Source organism: Lycorma delicatula, chromosome 3 (assembly GCF_047948215.1).
Source record: "Lycorma delicatula isolate Av1 chromosome 3, ASM4794821v1, whole genome shotgun sequence".
NCBI classification, from domain to species: domain Eukaryota; kingdom Metazoa; phylum Arthropoda; class Insecta; order Hemiptera; family Fulgoridae; genus Lycorma; species Lycorma delicatula.
This window is the reverse complement of record NC_134457.1, coordinates 224,100,262-224,118,971: the sequence shown is the minus strand read 5'-3', so window position 1 is coordinate 224,118,971 and position 18,710 is coordinate 224,100,262. Positions and strand designations below refer to the sequence as shown.

Genomic DNA, 18,710 nt, shown 5'->3' with positions numbered 1-18,710 from the left:
CATGCTTTTTTACTTTTTGAGGCTCTGTATTATGTCTTTAATTTCTTCCAGAGTTGGTGGTACTGACTCTGAGAACCATTGTTTTGGTTCTACTTCTGGGAATCTTTCCTCTGGTTCATTACATTTGAGTAGTACCCAAAAATATTCTGCCAGGATTTCACAGTTCTCCTTGTTGTTAGTTGCCATCTCTCTGTTATTCTTTTTAAAGAAGAGACTTGGAGGAGTGTATTTGGTTAATTTCTGCTTAAAAATTCTATAGTAGTCTCTACTGTCATTTGTTTGGAAGCCTTGGTTAATTTGGTCAAGGAGACCATTTTCATAGTTTTTCCTCATGTTCTTTAGGATTTTTGCAATCTCTTTCCTTTACAGTCTAAATTCAACAATGTTTTCCTGCATTTTATTAGTATACCAGTTTTTCAATCAGTTTTCTAATGTATCGACATACTCTTGATTCCATGATCTGTGTTTCCTTTTCCTTGGTGTGTATGCTATCTCTTGTCCAGTCTCTGCTGCATGTTTTTTCAAGTCCTGCCAATTTTTGGGGTTGAGGTTTTCCAGTGTTTCTTGGAACCTGTATATTTTCTAGCAATTTTTGGATATCTATCCTGTGAATTTTACTTTGAGCCATCATTTTCTTCTTTTGAGGGATAAATTTCACTTTGATTGTGCTGAGATAGTGATCTGAGTTTACATTAAGTCCCTTCTTCACTTAAACATTCATTATTCTTTTAGGAAATGATCAATTTGAAATTCACTGATTCTCTTGCGAGGTTATCTCCATGTTTTCATCTTCCAGGGGTTCATTTTAAACCATGTTAGTCATAATTTTTAGAATTTCCAATTTACAAAGAGAGATTAAACCATTTTTATTCGTTCTCTTATGTGCTGTGTATTTACCCATTTCTCTTTCATCTATTTTGTTTTTTCCTATTTATGCATTGAAATTGTCTAGAAGGATCTTGGCATTGTTTTGGGGAAATTTTCTTTAAAAACCGTTATTTATAAATAAAATTTGTTTTTCAATTAATACTTAAAAAGAAAAAAGAATTTTATTTTTATATAAAATTATAATAGGTTTAAAAATGCTACCCAAATGAAAAAGCCAATTGTAAGAAATGTAGCTATGAGAAACTCAGTCTTGATAAAAGTTAAAGAAAGAATGTAGAGAAACAATTTGAAGGGAACTGCTAACAAGTGTGAGCTAATTCTGGATAACAAGAATTTAGAGCAAGTAACTCTACAACATAAATAAATGACCATCAAAACATGCCTATTTGAAGAGTAATGTTTGAACATAAAAAAAAAAACAATATGGATCAAATTGAAAACCTCCCCTGATTTATAGAAGTTTTAAAAACAACTTCTGTAAAGCAGGTATGCATTTATATCAGGTCTATCTTACCGCTATTTCTAAAATGGCTACTGCTTTAAAATATGAAGCACTTTAAACTGTAAAAAATAACATTTTTCTTGGTAACTTTGTAAAAACTGCTTGCAGGTGCTGGAATGCGGGGAAATCGTAACATTTCACATAATAAACATATTAAAACAGTATAACAATGAACATAAAACAATAGTTTCTCTGTTTTTGGTTTCAGCTTCCAAAAAGTTTACAACCTTAATGGCAAAGTGGTATCACTACTGTTCCTCCAAAAGATTTTTGGTTCAAATTTTGATCAGGCTTTAATTTTTCAGTGGCTGCAAAATTCATTTTTCATTAAAAATAGGGGAAAACTTGCTATAATTGGGCATCAGCTTGTATTAGCAAATAAATAAATTATTGATTTTTCAGGAGAATAAGCAAATGTTTGGTTTTATCAGGGAGTAAACAAATTTTTTGGTATTAAAAATGGAATAAAAATCTTATGTTTCTATACTGAAACATAGTAATAATTTAAGCGAAAAACAGAAAAATATGAATTTATAAATGCACTCTCAAACTACAAAGTATGTCAGTGTTATGTAAAAGAACTCTTACCATAAGAAATGAGAGGTAAATAATCATTATTACTGAAATTTTTGAAGCTAGAAAATAATGATGTCTATACAGATATTATTTAACACATATTAGTTTAGAAGTTTAATGTGTCACACGTTATAAAGTGTTATAGTGTAATAAAATTATATCCCATTTGAAAATTATGACAATCAAATAAGTTAGTTGTATATTTAATTGTTGCTTTTTCTGTAATTTATGTGTAACTTTGTTATGATATTGCTTTGTTACATATTTGTTCAGTACAAGAGGGAACAAATGTTGGTCCTAGAGATTACGTTTACATAATGCATTGTACATACTAATGAATGTCTTAAAGAAAATACTGTTAAATAGTGTCTATCTGTTGGGTGCCATAAAGAAATGCATGCAAGTGATCAGACATGAGATACAAGCCACTTCCAAAAACAATACAGTAATTTTCAAGAATATAAATCCCATACCAGGTTTACTAGGAAAGTGAAAAGTGAAATATTTCCCTGTTGTTTCACTTATTGTGAAATGTTTCCTATAGTCACCAGTATTAACATTAGTATTTACATAGTGAAACATTGAAATATCGATGATATTGTTTAAAAAAAGGAAATTTGTTCAAACTAACTGTTTAAAAGGTTTACTGTTCAAACTATAGAGGGATTATTTTATTGAAGAGTTATTATAAAATCTACCCTAAAATAGTAACAGAATGCAGCAAAACAATTGTAGATACTATACTTTTGGAAGAATAGTGTGGTTTCAGAATCAGTAGGTCATGAATTCACCCTAATTTTACTCTAAAACAAATTACTGAGAAACACACATCACTTTTGTAGATATAAAGAAGGTCTTTGATAGAGCTGATAGAAATATTTTTGTAGTGAAATCTGGACAGATAAGGAGTACCTTCGCATTAATAAGTTTATTAAATGTCAATACACGAGTGCAAGCATACAAATAGATATCGGTTGGAAATTGTTACAAGTTTAAGCAAAATCAGGAAGCTTTTAAAGAATGCAGCCTTATCTTCCATTTTGTTTAATTTGTATTTAGACTACACGGTATGAGAATGGAAAAATTTAGGCTGTAAGGGTATAGACTTGAATTCCACAGCATATGCATATTCATGTCTGTTTATCATTAAAAATTCAGGACTGTATTTATTATGATAAATAAATTTAAAAATAACAGCCAGGAAGACTAAAGTTATGATTATATCAAAAAACACTTTAGTTAGATCCAAGATTGTTGCTGATGATGTAGTTTTGGACCAAGTTAAACAGTTTAATTATTTAAGCTGTGAAATTAGCTTAGATGTGGAAATGTATTTAATAAAAAAGTTCAATTATATCTGTGGAAAAAAGAAACAGACTCTACGAATCAAAGTATCAAAACAGATCCAGTTAAAATTACCCCTATACCATTAAATGGCAGTGAGATGTGAATTGCAAACAGTAAACAGGAGCAATGAACAGAAATTGCAGAAAGGTGGTTCATGAGAGTAGTTAAAGAATGTGTCACAATTGACAGGCTTAGAAATGAGAATGTTTGGAAAAAATTGCTGATTATAAACATCTCTGAAGTTCAAACTATTTATCATGTCAGATGGTTAGAACATTTACATAGAATGGGGTAATGGATGATTACTGATGAACATATGGAAATATTGATTCCCAAAAGAAGGTGAACCAGGAAGACTACATTGTCTTCTTATGTCAACTTATTACATGATGTCAGACCAGATTTCACTAGGAACTAATCCATGAAGTGAAGAAGTGATTTGCACCAGTAAGAAAAGTTATGACAAATATTGTAAAACAACAAATTAGTGACCCTTTCTGTTAAAACAGTACAATATGTAAACCGCCTTTACTCAATAGGGGAAAAATTGTGATATTTTGATTTCAGAGGTATTGTGATTCCAGAGGTAAATTAAACATTTCTGCTTAAATGTTTAATTAATAAATCAAAAATGTTGTTGAAATATTCTACAGAATTTTAATGAAATAGATTTCTTACAATATTAAAAAATGTACAAGCTGTGTAGCTACTAAAATGCCAGGAGAAGGATTAAAAGATGACTTATTGTGCAAATTACTAATGTAATTTTAATACTTTGGTTTTTAAACAATAATATTCAACATAATAATTAAATAAATAATTATAACATGTAAAAATTTAATCTTAATAATAATCCCAAACCATATTTACCATTAACATACCAAAACGAACCCTATCTATTAGATATAATAAAATATTACTGAACTATATATTAAAATTAAGTATTTTCTATAATTATTATTAAAATGAAAAACAATAGATTTTAAAGTAGCTTTGAAACATATATAAATAAATATGTGAATTTTATTACTCTATATAATTAAATAAAACAGCTTGAAAAAATGTTTACAGATCATGAATTATCATTGATGCTAAAAAAAATGTATTTATTTGAAACTTTATTTTAGGGTATTATTTATCACAAAGTAAATGAACTTTATATTTGCAATATTATTTGGTCCTGTTGAACTCTTCCTTTTTTCTCTCTGTGTGTTTTTGATGCTGTTACAGTTTAATTCATTTTTTAATTTTTATTTAATTTTTCAGTGTGGCTTCTTCCTATTGTTGAAAAAAATGTATATGTGAAACTATTTTGTTTCAGCATCATGGTCATTACAGTTTGATGCCCACCTCAGTCAAGAGATTTCAATTTTTTCTTTAGCGGGAGTTCCTCCTTGACAGTCACAGTCAGAAGTGATATGTTGCATCTCTGTTGCTTAATATTATTTTGGCATTAGTTAAACTTTCCAGAATCAATTTTGACTGACAGTCTTTCTTTGTACTTTATTTTAATATTCACTTAGTAATTCAATATTATTGTATAGCTCTACAAAATCACTGACTATTACTGTTTACAGAATAACAAATATTATTATCATAAGGGAATTAATACAGAATTTATAAAGACTATTTTACCACTGATAAACTTTAAATTTAATAACTATAAAAACTTTATATAGTGAATCATTTTTATGACATGAGCAAGTTTCATGTCATTGGATGATTAAACGGTGGTAATAAATTTTATTCTAACACTAACAGTCAAATAAAACTTAGAATAGAATATTTTTAAAATAAACTTACAGCTGTATTTTATTGCAGATATAAAATAAATGAAACTTCTGCTTAAAGTATGCAATTCTGAGTGTTGTGAAAAAATCCACCTTTTTATGAACACTCTGGTTCTCTGTACCAGATTGGTTTATAATGTAATCCTTTTATTTATGTTGTACTCTACTAATGTGCAATATACTCCTCATTTTCATTTTCCAATATGACCGCAGTTCCTAACAAAATTCACACATCATAATATTCATATGATCTCTTTAAATCCATGATTCTATTCATTTAATTCATTAAACAAATTAAATTAGAAGAATAGAGTAAAATTGTGCAATTTAAAACTGTACAATTTTTAAACAACAAAAAATAAATAAATATAACATTTTAAAACTTACTTCATAACATTTTAATAGCTGTTAACAACCATTTTCAGCAATTAGTGGTTGCTGTTCTCACCCTGGATCATCTCTTATTATTGCTGAATTTTTTTTGAGTTAGGCAGATATTTATTTAGAATGCTTTTAAAAATTTTTATTTGGATAGTATTGAGGAGTAAATGAAATACACTCTAAATGTATATCTGCTTAATAAAAAAAAAAACTTCAACAATAGCATTATCTGACATCTGAGTGAAAAAACACTATCAATAGCCGAAGATAGTTGCAAGAAAACTGAAAATATTGTGATATAATTTAAAATCGGTTTGATATATTATTTAAAGAAATTATAATTTTAAATAACTCTCATGATTGTCACAGACAAAAATGTAGAAAATTATGTGTAAAAAATTAAGTAATTGATAAATTAATATTTTAACGACGATACAGTGTTTAAAAGAACTAAAGACCTCTCCTTTGTTTTTAGTATTTCTCATGTTCAAATGAGACAAACTTTTCAGGATGTTTCCAATTCTGGAAGATAACTTCCATGTAGATAGTATTTTAAACAATCACTTGTATCACATATTTCCAGTTTTTTAATTTTGTCTTTGTTCTGTGGGTTATTTCTCAGTTTAGGCTTTCATCAACACTAATGTAAGAATCTAGTTATTTAAATTACTTTAATATTTTTAATTTCTACATCTCAATCCTGTCCTTTACATACATTTTCTTTCCTGTTGATCTTTATTTCTTTATTATCTTTCTTCCCAGCTCTAGTATCTTTTCAAGAATGTTTCTATCAAAATCCACTGATATAGTTCATGTGCTAATAGATTTCATCCTGTTCTATTATATTTTCTCTCAGGACATTCACATTACTGTAGAAATATAAGAGCTGAAAGAGGAACAATGGTATGGGCTAACTTTTCAGAAATTTCTATACTACTACCCATGTGATTCTTCATATGTATTGTTTTTATCAAAAAGTTCATTTCTCAAGACTGTCTTCCTTTTTACTCTACATGACATAGGACTATATCAAATGCTTCTGCCAGATCAAAAAATATCATATGTACTTTCTTTTGCCTTTTCCTCACATTTCTCTAACAGTTATGCAAAAGTTAAATTCATTTTTCTTTTTGTGGTATGAAATAAAACTGGTGTATTTATAGTGTTTTTCCTACCTTTTTATTAACCTTCTTTCCACTATTCATTTTCATAAGTTCATTTTATACAACATATGCCCTACTAGTTGTCAGAATTCAGTTATTATCTTTTTCTGTGTATGTTATGTATACAGTCACACTAACACTAGATTATTTTATTCTAAATTAGAAAATGTATATTTTTTTATTTATATTTTTTCAATTGCAATAAACATTATTTTTAACAAGAAATGTAATTATTTTGTTTATAATATGCTGGCCATTTTTTAGCAGATAATACTTGTTAGTACTATTAGCAAGTAAATTAGCAAAGTTAATACTTGTATGTATCAGGAAAATAAATTCAGTTTTAGTAACAGATGAGTGAAATCTTGTTAATAAAACTATTAGGCTTTAAAATTTATAGAAAAATTAAAAATAAAGTAATTAAATACAGATTTAATTCTGATTTTTTAAATTTTGATAATTATTGATTATGTTTGTTAGGTGCTATGTTAAGTCCCGTGCCAGAATACTAGGGAAACTGAGAATAAAGTAGTTTCCATTGCCTTTACTGGACTGAATAGACAGTTTAAAATCACATTCAAAGCACACCAAACTGCAGGTGATATTTGGCCCCCTTCAATAACACTTTCATTCTGTTTACTGCAAGGCTCTATATATATATATATATATATATATATATATATATATATATATATTTATTTATTTATATTTTATCTTTAGTAATATAAATAAATTTGTATTCTTTCAACGGAAAGAACATTGGTTGGTATCTCTAGTACCTCAGCACCTTTATATTAATTACAACCACTTGAAAGATAAGTAACTCAACAAATTAAATGTGTCCCTTTTTATCAGAAACAATGAATTACATACACTTCTACACAGTAGAGAAAAAGCTTTGAGTGGCTCATAAATTAGTGAGTGTACGGATTCTGTAATTTTATCAGGATTCTCTGATAATCATGATCTATAGAAGATTAAATTACGTTTAAACATTTTTTTTTTTTTTTTTTTAATTTTCCCTATGACTTTACATAATTGGTCATATGAGTTTGGTGATTATCCAGTATATCTGTTCATAGCACAAGTAATCTTGATGATTTTGATTGTAACCTTATTAGATGTAGTAAAGCATTAGGAGTCCAAAGCAAATGAGATTGAATATAATTTAGATTTTTATTAAATGTGTTCTTATTTTTAAATTACTTTTTTCAAATCAGTATTTAAGTAAGGCAGTGTATTTTTTTCTTGAACTATGCGGATGTAACTATGTGTATTCCAACATTTAATATAGAAGTGTATGTTTAATTTAAAAACTATTATGTAACTAAAATAAATTAAGAAAATTATTTGTTAAAATTTTTAATCTGTAAAACTCAGAAATAGATGATTAAATCCCAGTAATGTTTTAAGAGTATTGTATAAATATGTTAATTCAAGGCTAGATTTTTCAGCTGTTTTAGTAGCATAAATTATACGACAGCATTCAGTTCAATTTATAATTTATATGCATTATCTGCATGGCTATTGTTCACAATAATTTTTCAAATTTTTAATTCTATTCACAATTTTTATGTCATTAAAATTAATTTACTTTGATAGTTTTAGAAAAAAATGGCATGGAATAAATTAAGAAAATAGTTACAATATAATATAACAATGTATAATCTTTTTTCTGATGGTTTGGTGTATTGATGTTTGGATTGTTGAGGCTCTACTAAATTAATATAAAATCAGTTTCATAATATAAATTTTATAAAATTAACCATCTTAATTAAAATTGAATATAATAAATGCTAGGAAATGTTTTAAAGAGTTTTTGTTTACTTAGATATGTAGTTAATGTAAAAATTATCAAATAATTTGAATACAATTTATTTGATAAATTTGTTTCCATAATTGTATATCTAATTAAAATATAAATGCAAGTATTTTTATTTATCTGATAAAAACAAACTGTTATTTGTTAATATTCTATTTTTTTCTGTTTATAAAAGTCTTCTGAACCTCCCAGCTAACTACCAATAATTGACTGTTGCTACCCCTGTCTTTAACCATTAATATATCTAAAAATAATGTTTATTTTTTTATTGTAATTTTTACATGCTTTTATAAACATTCATTAATGAAGAAAAATAGAGGATGAAAAAGTAGTAGATCCTTGACGAGAATGGAATCTGAGACTGGCTGATATAAAACTGAGCTTATCATACACTACAATGACTAGCTTTAAATTACATGTTAATTATCAGCACGAGTTACTATGAAGCATTCAAATATTTTAGCAGTTTTTTTTTATGCTTCAACAGAGGCTCTAATGCATTAGTGCACATCTGACAGAACTCAAAATCCCTACAGATTCAAAATGCCTTTGCGCATGTTGATTTTATTGGGTAAAAACTAAGCATGAAGAATGATTTAAAGAAGAGTAAAAGATTAGGATAATCTTGAAAAGATGGTGGATTTGTGAAAAGTGGATAACTGGTTATAAGTCGCAAGAAAAGAAGTGAATAAAAGATACTTTGTTGAATGAGCGCAGAAAGGTAGTAGATGATCTAATCAAAGTATCTTGAAAGAGGTAAGCCGAAGATGATGAAGACGGTAAATATTAAATTTACTGTATTCTACAGAAAGGCAGTTCTTTCTGTTACTTAAATTTATTAGCTGAGGCTTGTTTTTTAATGGTGTTACCAATTTAAATTGTACATAGGTAGTTGCTATGGATGTTTTTTACTTAATATAAAAATCTGTCCCATTACATCTGTCATTTTCACATTTTATAAAACTAAAAACTAATATTATTGATAATCTAACAATAAAATTAAATAGTACTTGTATAAAACTCTTGTCTGAATTCCTGGCAGGCAATTCAATTGATGTGAATGATCCAGAGCAGGTAGAAATTATTACAGTTGAATAGGGAGCAAGCAGTAGAGAGCAAAGAGGTTCAGTAGCTTTTTTAAATTTACATTAAGTTTGGTAATGACAAAATTATTTTAATTAACCATATTTCTTTAATATAAATAATAATTGAAAAACTTAACATATCTGGATTTAACAAAAATAACTTCAATAATAATAATAATAATAAATTTAAAATAACAGTAATTATAAAATAATAAAGTATAAGCAATAATATAATTTATACAACCCCATTTACTGAAACATATTAAGAACATTACATCTAATATTTATTTACAAGACAATAATAATAGTAATAATAACCACGATTATAAGAATACAGTTTAATACCAAGATAATTAACATCTTACAAACTATAAAATTAAGGGCACAGTTATATCTCATTTTAATATATTATATTAATAATAAACATGGATGATAATTTTGAGCATGTATTTACAGAAAAAAAATCTCTATTAAGTTTATATATTTACACATATAACTATTTATATCTACTTATTTATATTTTTATAAAACCATACTCCATTAAATACAACTATTTGAAAAAATAATCACTGTAGAATTATTTTAATATTTTCTTTAAAAAAAATAATGGGCAATGTTTAAAATAATACTGAATAATTTAATATGTAAATTAAACTTTATTAAATTCATATATATATATATATATATATATATATATATATATATATATAATATAAGTGTTTTATATATTTTCCAAAAACTTTGAAGCATAATAATAATAAAATATCAAGAGTGATGTTTGATTTCACAACTGCTTTTCTGTTAACCTACACCAGTTCCATATTGTTATTGCTATTTGTTTTCAATAATAAAGAAAAATTAGAGAAACTTATTCAACTTCGGCTAGTTTTTAACGTAACTTGAATTTATATCATGAATGAGTGAATCATAAAAACTACTTTAAAAATATATACTTGTGCAAATAAATCAAATCTCCCTGACAAGTTGGGTTGTTTTCAGACTAATGGTTTTCCAATTTATTTCTTCTTGCTCAAGTTATAAATATTTCAATTAGGAATAGTTATTTTTAAAAATTACAAAAAAAACCTTGAGTGAGTGTTCATTGTGGTAAACTGACAGGAAAATCTCTACAATGAAGAAAAAAACCACTTGTATTATTACAATGTGGATAAATTAATTGTAAATAAAAAAAATAATTAAATATTTTGTGTCAGGTTGTACAAGTACATAATCGTGCAAGAAAATGATTGGTCAGCACATTATCTAAAATCGGCAATTCAATCTGTATTGTTATATATCATTGCAATAGTTTTTCTTCTCTGCAGCAGTTAATAAAATAAAATTTCATGTATTACTTCTTCTGTTTCATGGTTATTTGTTTTTATTATAAACATTTTTTTATTCACTTCATCAAAACAAACATATCAGATTTATTAATAATAAAAACTAGGTTAAAAACCAATTATTGATTGATTTAAAAACAATTATTCTTGACTGAAATAGTTATTACTTGAAAAATCACTAATAACTAGAAGATTATTAGTTGAAAACACTAAATTTGATAGGACAATGAGGACAATTAGGTTTTAGGTAATAATATACATTTTTAGAATTTTTTGTGCATTTTATAGGAAAGAATTCTAATTAGATTAAAAACTAATTTAAAAAACTTTACTTTTAATTAGTTTTCTTAAGTTTTTGAAGAAGTCTTTCATTAATGAAATGAAATTGCATAGGTCAAAAGGAAAATTGTTGAATAAAATAAGACAACACTAGGTTTTACCATTATTATAAAGCAGCTTGGTAAGCTTCAAATTCATCAGCAAAAATATAATGCGATTGTGATAATGGAAGTGTTAATTAACATAATATATAATTTAAAAAAAAAAATACATTTAATAGATAAAGATACTGTGAAAAAAAATTAAAAAAAAGTTTGCAAATAATATAAATATAGTTTTTGGTCAATAAGTTAATTTTACATACTTAAATAATGTACACCAACATAATAAAATTAATTACACAAAGAAAATGACTTATTTTCTCCTAAATAAAAACTTATGACTATTATTATTCTTTGGTTATACTTCTTTTTTAAATCAGTGTCATTTTTTTATTAAATAAGAAACAAAAACTTAACAGTAATAAAAATTTAACATAATAAATATATAATAGTCTGTTACACCTATACTATTTTATCAGTGTTTTGTAATTAATATTCAATTAATTGAATAATATGTAATTTATACACAAGATTAATTAATTACTATATACACCAATATCAATTTTTATTATTACTTTATACAATTAAAGTGCAACAACAAATTTATTATTTTTTTTAATTACATTTTCTCATCAACATTACAAAACAATCATGTATTTTATAAACAATTATTACTTAAATGTTCCATTTTATTAATCTTAATTTCTTATAGTTTTTCAGTAAAATTGTTAATTATGTGTTTCAAATCTTGAATAAGATTAAATTAATAAAAAAAAGTTTTAAAAACAAATATTTAATAAAAATGTGTAGCAAAATTGCTTTGTAAAAGAAAGGCAAGCAATAGTAAATAAATAATTAAGTTTAAGTTAGTGTTCTGTGTACCATTGAGAACATACACTTTATTTATCTGGTGAATAAAAGCTATAAGTTACTAATATGTTTAAATTATTATTTAAACAGATCTTACGTTGCACTGACTACACAGATGTGTATTGTTTCTTACTGTTAACAATAGTGAACAGATAATTTGTGTTATTGAGCAGATTATTTACATTTATATTTATAGAATATAAATTGAAACATGCTATCATAACTTATTATCTGCAAAACAACTAATCAGTTTTTATCAATGTTTGTTTTTTGCTATTTTTTTCATGTAATCTACTGTATATTGTTCTTAACAAAGAAAAATCTTTTGAATGAAATTATAGTGATTTAAATCTTTAGTTAATAATTTGCATGATAATAATTAAAAATTCCCAATTTACTATTAAATTCTAATTTTAAAGAATTTAAAAATCAATACTTAAAATAATTAAGAAAACAGATAATTGAAAAATTGACAGTTGTAAAAATCAATTTCATTCTAGTCTGAGAACATTTAACTTGTAGCTGTCTTAAGGAATTTCTCATGAAATTAGTTTGTAAAAAATAATTATCTTGACATTTGAAATTATTATAAATGCCATTTAAAAAAAAAATTAAATAAAATAGAGTAGTTACACAACTATCTTTACTACAATTTTTAATACTACTGAATAATTTCTGCAGTTAATTCAAAATAGATAACTTGATATTAAAATTCTATTAAATAAACCACCTAGTAATATTGAGATAAGACATATACCTTAATTTTTCATGTAATTACTTTGGTGGATCCTGCGTTCTCAGTCATGATTGAAATAATTCCGTTATTGCATAATAAAAATACTAAAATAATGAAAACTGCATATTAATTTAAATGAGTGCTGTTATATGTTGCAGTGTTTATAAGACCAGCTCTCTCAAACATTGTCTGATAGTTTATCAAACTGAAATTTCGTTTTATTTATATATGTAATATTTTTCTAATGTATTTAATTTTTTGTCATATTTATTAATTTCGAATATTTCTATTGATATCAGAAACAGAATATTTATTGTTTATGGTCTGCCATATTAGATAAACCTAATTTATTTTTGTACTTTTTTATGATGTTCAAGACATATAGTTTTCTTGAGTAAATCTTGTTTGTATTTGTCTACACCGTAAGCCAGTGCAAATGAAGAATTTAAACTGAATTAATATAAGATTAATTAGTAAACGGAAATGTGCTACTACAAAAACAAACAACATAAAACAATCTCCTTCCCTTTATTTAATAATTGCTGAATTAGATATTTTAGTTTAATTATTGATTTTTATGTGATGTACAGTAACAATTATATATTTTTTTTGACACAACTTATTTCGATTAATTCATTTCTTATTACCACCAAAATTAAATTATTCTGGTCAATAACAATATAACAACAACCTGAAATTAAAAAAACAGTGATATTGATAAACTAATTTAAATACAATAAAAATTAAGCAACTTAATATTTAAGCCTGAAAAAATGTTCAAAATCTATAAATTCTCTTCTGTTCTGTTTATGTTGTCTGTTGTACTTACACTTTGATCTTCAACATCAATATGTTCATCTTCATCAACAGCTTCTTCTTTTATTTCTTGTTTTATTTCATTTTCATTCTCTGTTTGCGAATCAGGAATAACCGATAATGTTTCAAGTGATACTTTAATATTATTATCATCTGGTGTTGAGGATATTGATGGTTTTCTATGATGTCTCATATGTGCTTGAAGACCTACAGCGCTTCCCAATTCTTTATCGCATTCAGCACATTTAAAATTATTAGTCTTTTTAAGTTGTTTACAAGTTTGTTTATTTGAATCATTCTGCCCATATAAATCTATACCGTTTCCACTAGATACAGGAGATGACTCTGCTGATTGCACTTTGTTATGTGGCTGATAATATGGAGATGTCTGTTAACAAAAAAAACAAATGTTATGTTTATTATGAAATAAATAAACTACATATAACACTGCATCAGACAAAATTGAAAAATCATGACAAAGTCATGTAAAATTAACGTACAACAACATACAAACAGGTAGTATATATTTTGCTAGGAAATTTCCACACAGAACAAAAGTCTACAGAAGGCTAGAGAAGTCTGATCTGGTATAGGTGGCTCTGAAAAAGTGAGCAGGATAGGCCTGGAGGGGATCATAAAGCACTCCTTTTGATGGGTTGTCTTGTTTGAAGTCCATTTTAATATGTAACCCTTTACCTAATATTTGATCCCTTTTTCCTTAAAGTGTAGGTTTCAGGTGTAGAGACCAGATATTTATTGCACTTTTGGTATTTGATGGTGAGGTAGCATCCTCCAAGGATGCTTTTCCTATCTATTGGCTACTCAAAAACCCAACATGGGGCTAAGGTGTTTGGTGATGCTTCGTCTCTTAATCATTCTTAATAATACATATATATCAACTAGAAAGTATATGAATAATGTAAACATTTTTTATTACTTTTAAGATAATTTTTTATTATTCTGCCGTATTTCAGTTTTATTTTAAGCTAAAAACATCAGTATAAATAAATAAAAATTGGCCGAAATATGAGATTTGGAAACCATTAATTAATATTATAATTAACTTCTATACCTTCTATATATATAAAAATGAGTGTTTGTTTCATATGTGTTCCTATATCATTCATCCAATTGCGATGAAACTTTGGTGAGTTGTGCGCACGCCTGTAAAGTTTTCTGAATTACTTTGGACCTGGTAGCTGGGACTGGGGTCAAGATATTTCAAAAAATTGTATTTTTGGTTTGATTTGGTTCATATTCAGAATATATATTAGTTACGTGAAAAGAATATTTCTGAAAAAAAATATGGACCCGCTAGGTGGCACTGGGGCTGAGATATTTAGAAAAATTGTGTTTATGGACCGATTTGGCTCATATTCAGAATATATATTAGTTATGTGAAAAGAAAATTTTTTGCAAAAACTATACCCACTAGGTGGTGGCTAGTGTCGGGATATTTACAAAACAAACAAACAAATAACCAAACAGACTTTAACCTTCTATATATATAAAAGGCGATGTTCATATGTGTTTTTGCTATAAACTAAAAAAAACTACTGGACCCATTTACATGTGGGTTTTCGCAAAATGGTCTGTGTTGTCCAGAGAACGCTTAAAACTATTGAAATCCTCAATCTGACCAGTAGAAAGAAAGTTAGGAGTATTTTGAATGGACTACTATGTTTAGAGAGTAGTTTGAATTAAATCCGATAAGTAGTGCTGTTTTGATAATTGGGTTTATTTACAATCTGATTTTTATACAGTGAAAGGTTAAATTTTGTAAAGTTCCATATGTTCAATTTTTTAATGTTTTATCAAACTTTCAATTGTGTTCATTTATTTTAATGTATATATATATATATATATATATATATACACTCAAATTTAGCAGTAGTGAAGCATTGCTGGATATAATTCTTCTAAGATGCTTATAAGAATCCCATTTTATAAGTAGAATTATCTTCCAAAAGATAATATTTTATTTTTATTTTGTGTTGAGGTGTTACAGTATCAGTGCAACCGTAATTCATAAAAATAGTTATTTTATTTAAGGTATAATACATCAATATATAAACATTTTTGGTAATATGAAGCCCAATTCCAAATAGAATGAATATCTATACATACATGATTTAAATAATTAGCTAATTTAAACAATTTAAGAAACACTGGTAATATTGGTAGTAAAATTAATACAGTACTTCTATATGATCTAGTGACTACCAAATGAGCTCTGATTATCACAGTGTAGGACTTTGATAGAAAACAAAATCAAATCATCTTAGACCTTTTTTATGCTGTTAACATTAAATATTATATAATGTTAGATTTTTTGTGATCAAATTGAGCAAGTAGTATTATTTCAGCGAATGGAAAGGTACAAAGTGAAGAATCAAAGTAAAACTTATCCTCATAATCTATATAACAGATGTTATACCCCTTATTCTAAGAGATGAATCCTTACAGTGGGTATGTAACTTAGACGTGGGTAAAATTTATATTGCTATACTTGTTACATGGTAAGGTTGTATTCAAGATTAGCTGTAACCAGAAGTTTAAATAATCTTGACATGCACTTCCAGTATCAATTCGATTGCCATTTCTCATTATCTAATGATGATAATGTGATTTTTGGAGACTTATGAATAAAACAAAAGTCCAATAAGTCCTCCAAAAGTCCAATAAGTTAATAGGACTTATTGGAGGTTTATGTATAAATCTTTAAAATTATGGAAAGAAAAGTTTCAGTTGAAACTTGCTTCATCTGTAGTTCTTAATAAATCAATAATATCATCATGTTTGATTCACAAGTTTTGTGAGAGTTTTTTTGAAAGTAATCTTTACAAATGGACTTTTTCTTTTTTTGTTTAGCTTTCGGAACCACCATACAGTATTTTAACTTCAGAGGATGAGTGTAAATGAAAAGTAGTCTTGTTCAGTCTCAAGGCAACCATTCCTGAAATGTGTGATTAATTGAAACCCAACCGCCAAAGAACACCAGTATCCACGATTACGTATTAAAATCAGTGAAAAAGTAGCTGTCTTTACTAGGATCTGAACCTTAAAACTCATGACTTCGAAATCAGCCGATTTGCTATGACAAGTTCATCACTAGACCAACTCGTTGGGTATTTACAAATGGACTCGGGTGGAACCACTGTAAGGTATTACTTCAGAGGATGAGTGAGGATGATATGTATGAATGTAAATGAACTGAAGTCTTTTACAGTCTCAGGTCGACCATTCCTGAGAAGTGGGGTTAATTGAAACCCAACCACCAAAGAACACTGGTATCCATGATCTAGTATTCAAATCCATATAAAAGTACAATTACTTTTCAAATCCTAGTAAAGGCAACCCTTTACTAGGATTTGAACCTTAGAATTCTCGACTTCGAATCAGCTGATTTGTGATGACAAGTTTACTATTAGACCAACTTGGTGGGTTTTACCATTGGACTGATCCTGAAGGGGAAAAGATACCTGCTATGTGACGATTACAGTTGCCATGCCACCCCCCCCCCCATTACTAGTCCTATGGGCTTTACCAGAGGTCATCTTCTGAACCTACAGATTAATTAACATCTCTCAGTTAACAGCTTGACCTCCGTCAGGATGCCACCAATGCAAATGCCACAAGTGACATTTCCATCGGCATAAAAACCTTAACAATAAACGCAAAACAAAAATCAAAACTACTCAAACAAACAGAAGTTGGAAGAAATAAAAGTATTAAATTTTGAACTATAATCCTATCAACAAAATAAAATGAACAAATTCCACACATCACAAAATAACAAAACAAAACTACAAAACGCCTATCTTGGAGACAAGTAAACATCCAAGTGAGATCCTAACCAACCAGCCTCACTTGAACTCGCTTTCCTACACGCCCTCTGCAACTTGCTGAAGAACTAAATACTTCATAACGTTCTCTACAACTGACCATTCAACCTGGCTTTTCCAATTAACAATTAAATCTGTTAACATCTTCTATTTGTAGGGTGGCAAGAAAATTCAAATTGCTTGTTTACATAAAAAAGAAAAAACTGGACATTAAAAACATTTACCGGTCAGTGATCTTTATTCTTTATTGATAATGGGATTGAAGACTTCATCATGTTTATTTTAATAATGAGATCTGGTTTAACATGAATGGCTATAGAAACTAATAAAAGTGATGAAATTCTCAACTATTTCACGAACAATCATTAAACTCATGTAAAATTGATATTTAGTATGTTAATCTCCTTTGTTTTATAATAGGTCCTTTAATTTTGATGAAGTTTATCATGAACTTAATTCAGCATTTTATTACACCATTAGAAGAAAGTGACTGAAAATGCTGGTTTAATAAAGATTGGCTCAATCTGTCATACTATTAATGAAGTAGTAGCTATGTTAAAAGAATTTTTTGTTCATTATTTGGTCTTGCAAGGCTTTTGGCTGCCAAAAAAATTCAGCTCTTACAAGAATTGAATTTTCCTTTGTAGTAATTAAAATTTGAAGTTTTTGAGAACAATTCTTATATACTTGACAAACTAAAATCCTTTAACATTGAAAGTGAAATTTAAAACGTCTGAGCAAAACAAAACAACTTTCAATATCTAATATGAAATTAAAGTATTGTGAAGTTTTCCAATGGACACTTCCCAATAATGGACTTCTCTTAAAACCAGACATTTTTAGATTCCTCGGCAGTTCTATAGTGATATTAATTAATGGATAAAATACTTCTTAAAAACAAACCTTCTAAACAACGGATCTGGACAATGAATTTACCTATAAAAACTGTTCAATCAGTTCTGAAAAACCGTAGGAATAAAAATAGTAATCTTTCTTGTTTTATTTTATACTCATTGTGACTAATTTGTTTATCTGTTGTAAATTGCATCACTTGCTGTCTAGATGCTGATGCTATGATTTCAATCAATTCATCATCAGTTATGTGCAAGTGTATACTGTACATTGAACACGTGTAATATTTTTGTTACGGTACAGTACTGAATTTT

General features: G+C 27.1%; 1 protein-coding gene across 1 annotated transcript in view; it reads right to left on the bottom strand.

Annotated features, from left to right (window-relative positions):
• Positions 1 to 12,655: 12,655 nt before the first annotated feature.
• Positions 12,656 to 18,710, bottom strand: part of LOC142321321 (zinc finger protein 423 homolog) — a 124,881-nt gene continuing 118,826 nt past the window's right edge. The window contains exon 15 of the mRNA XM_075359312.1: positions 12,656 to 14,087. Coding sequence (XP_075215427.1) covers positions 13,668 to 14,087 — 420 coding nt within the window. The 3' untranslated portion in view covers positions 12,656 to 13,667. The remainder of the gene's footprint in view (positions 14,088 to 18,710) is intronic.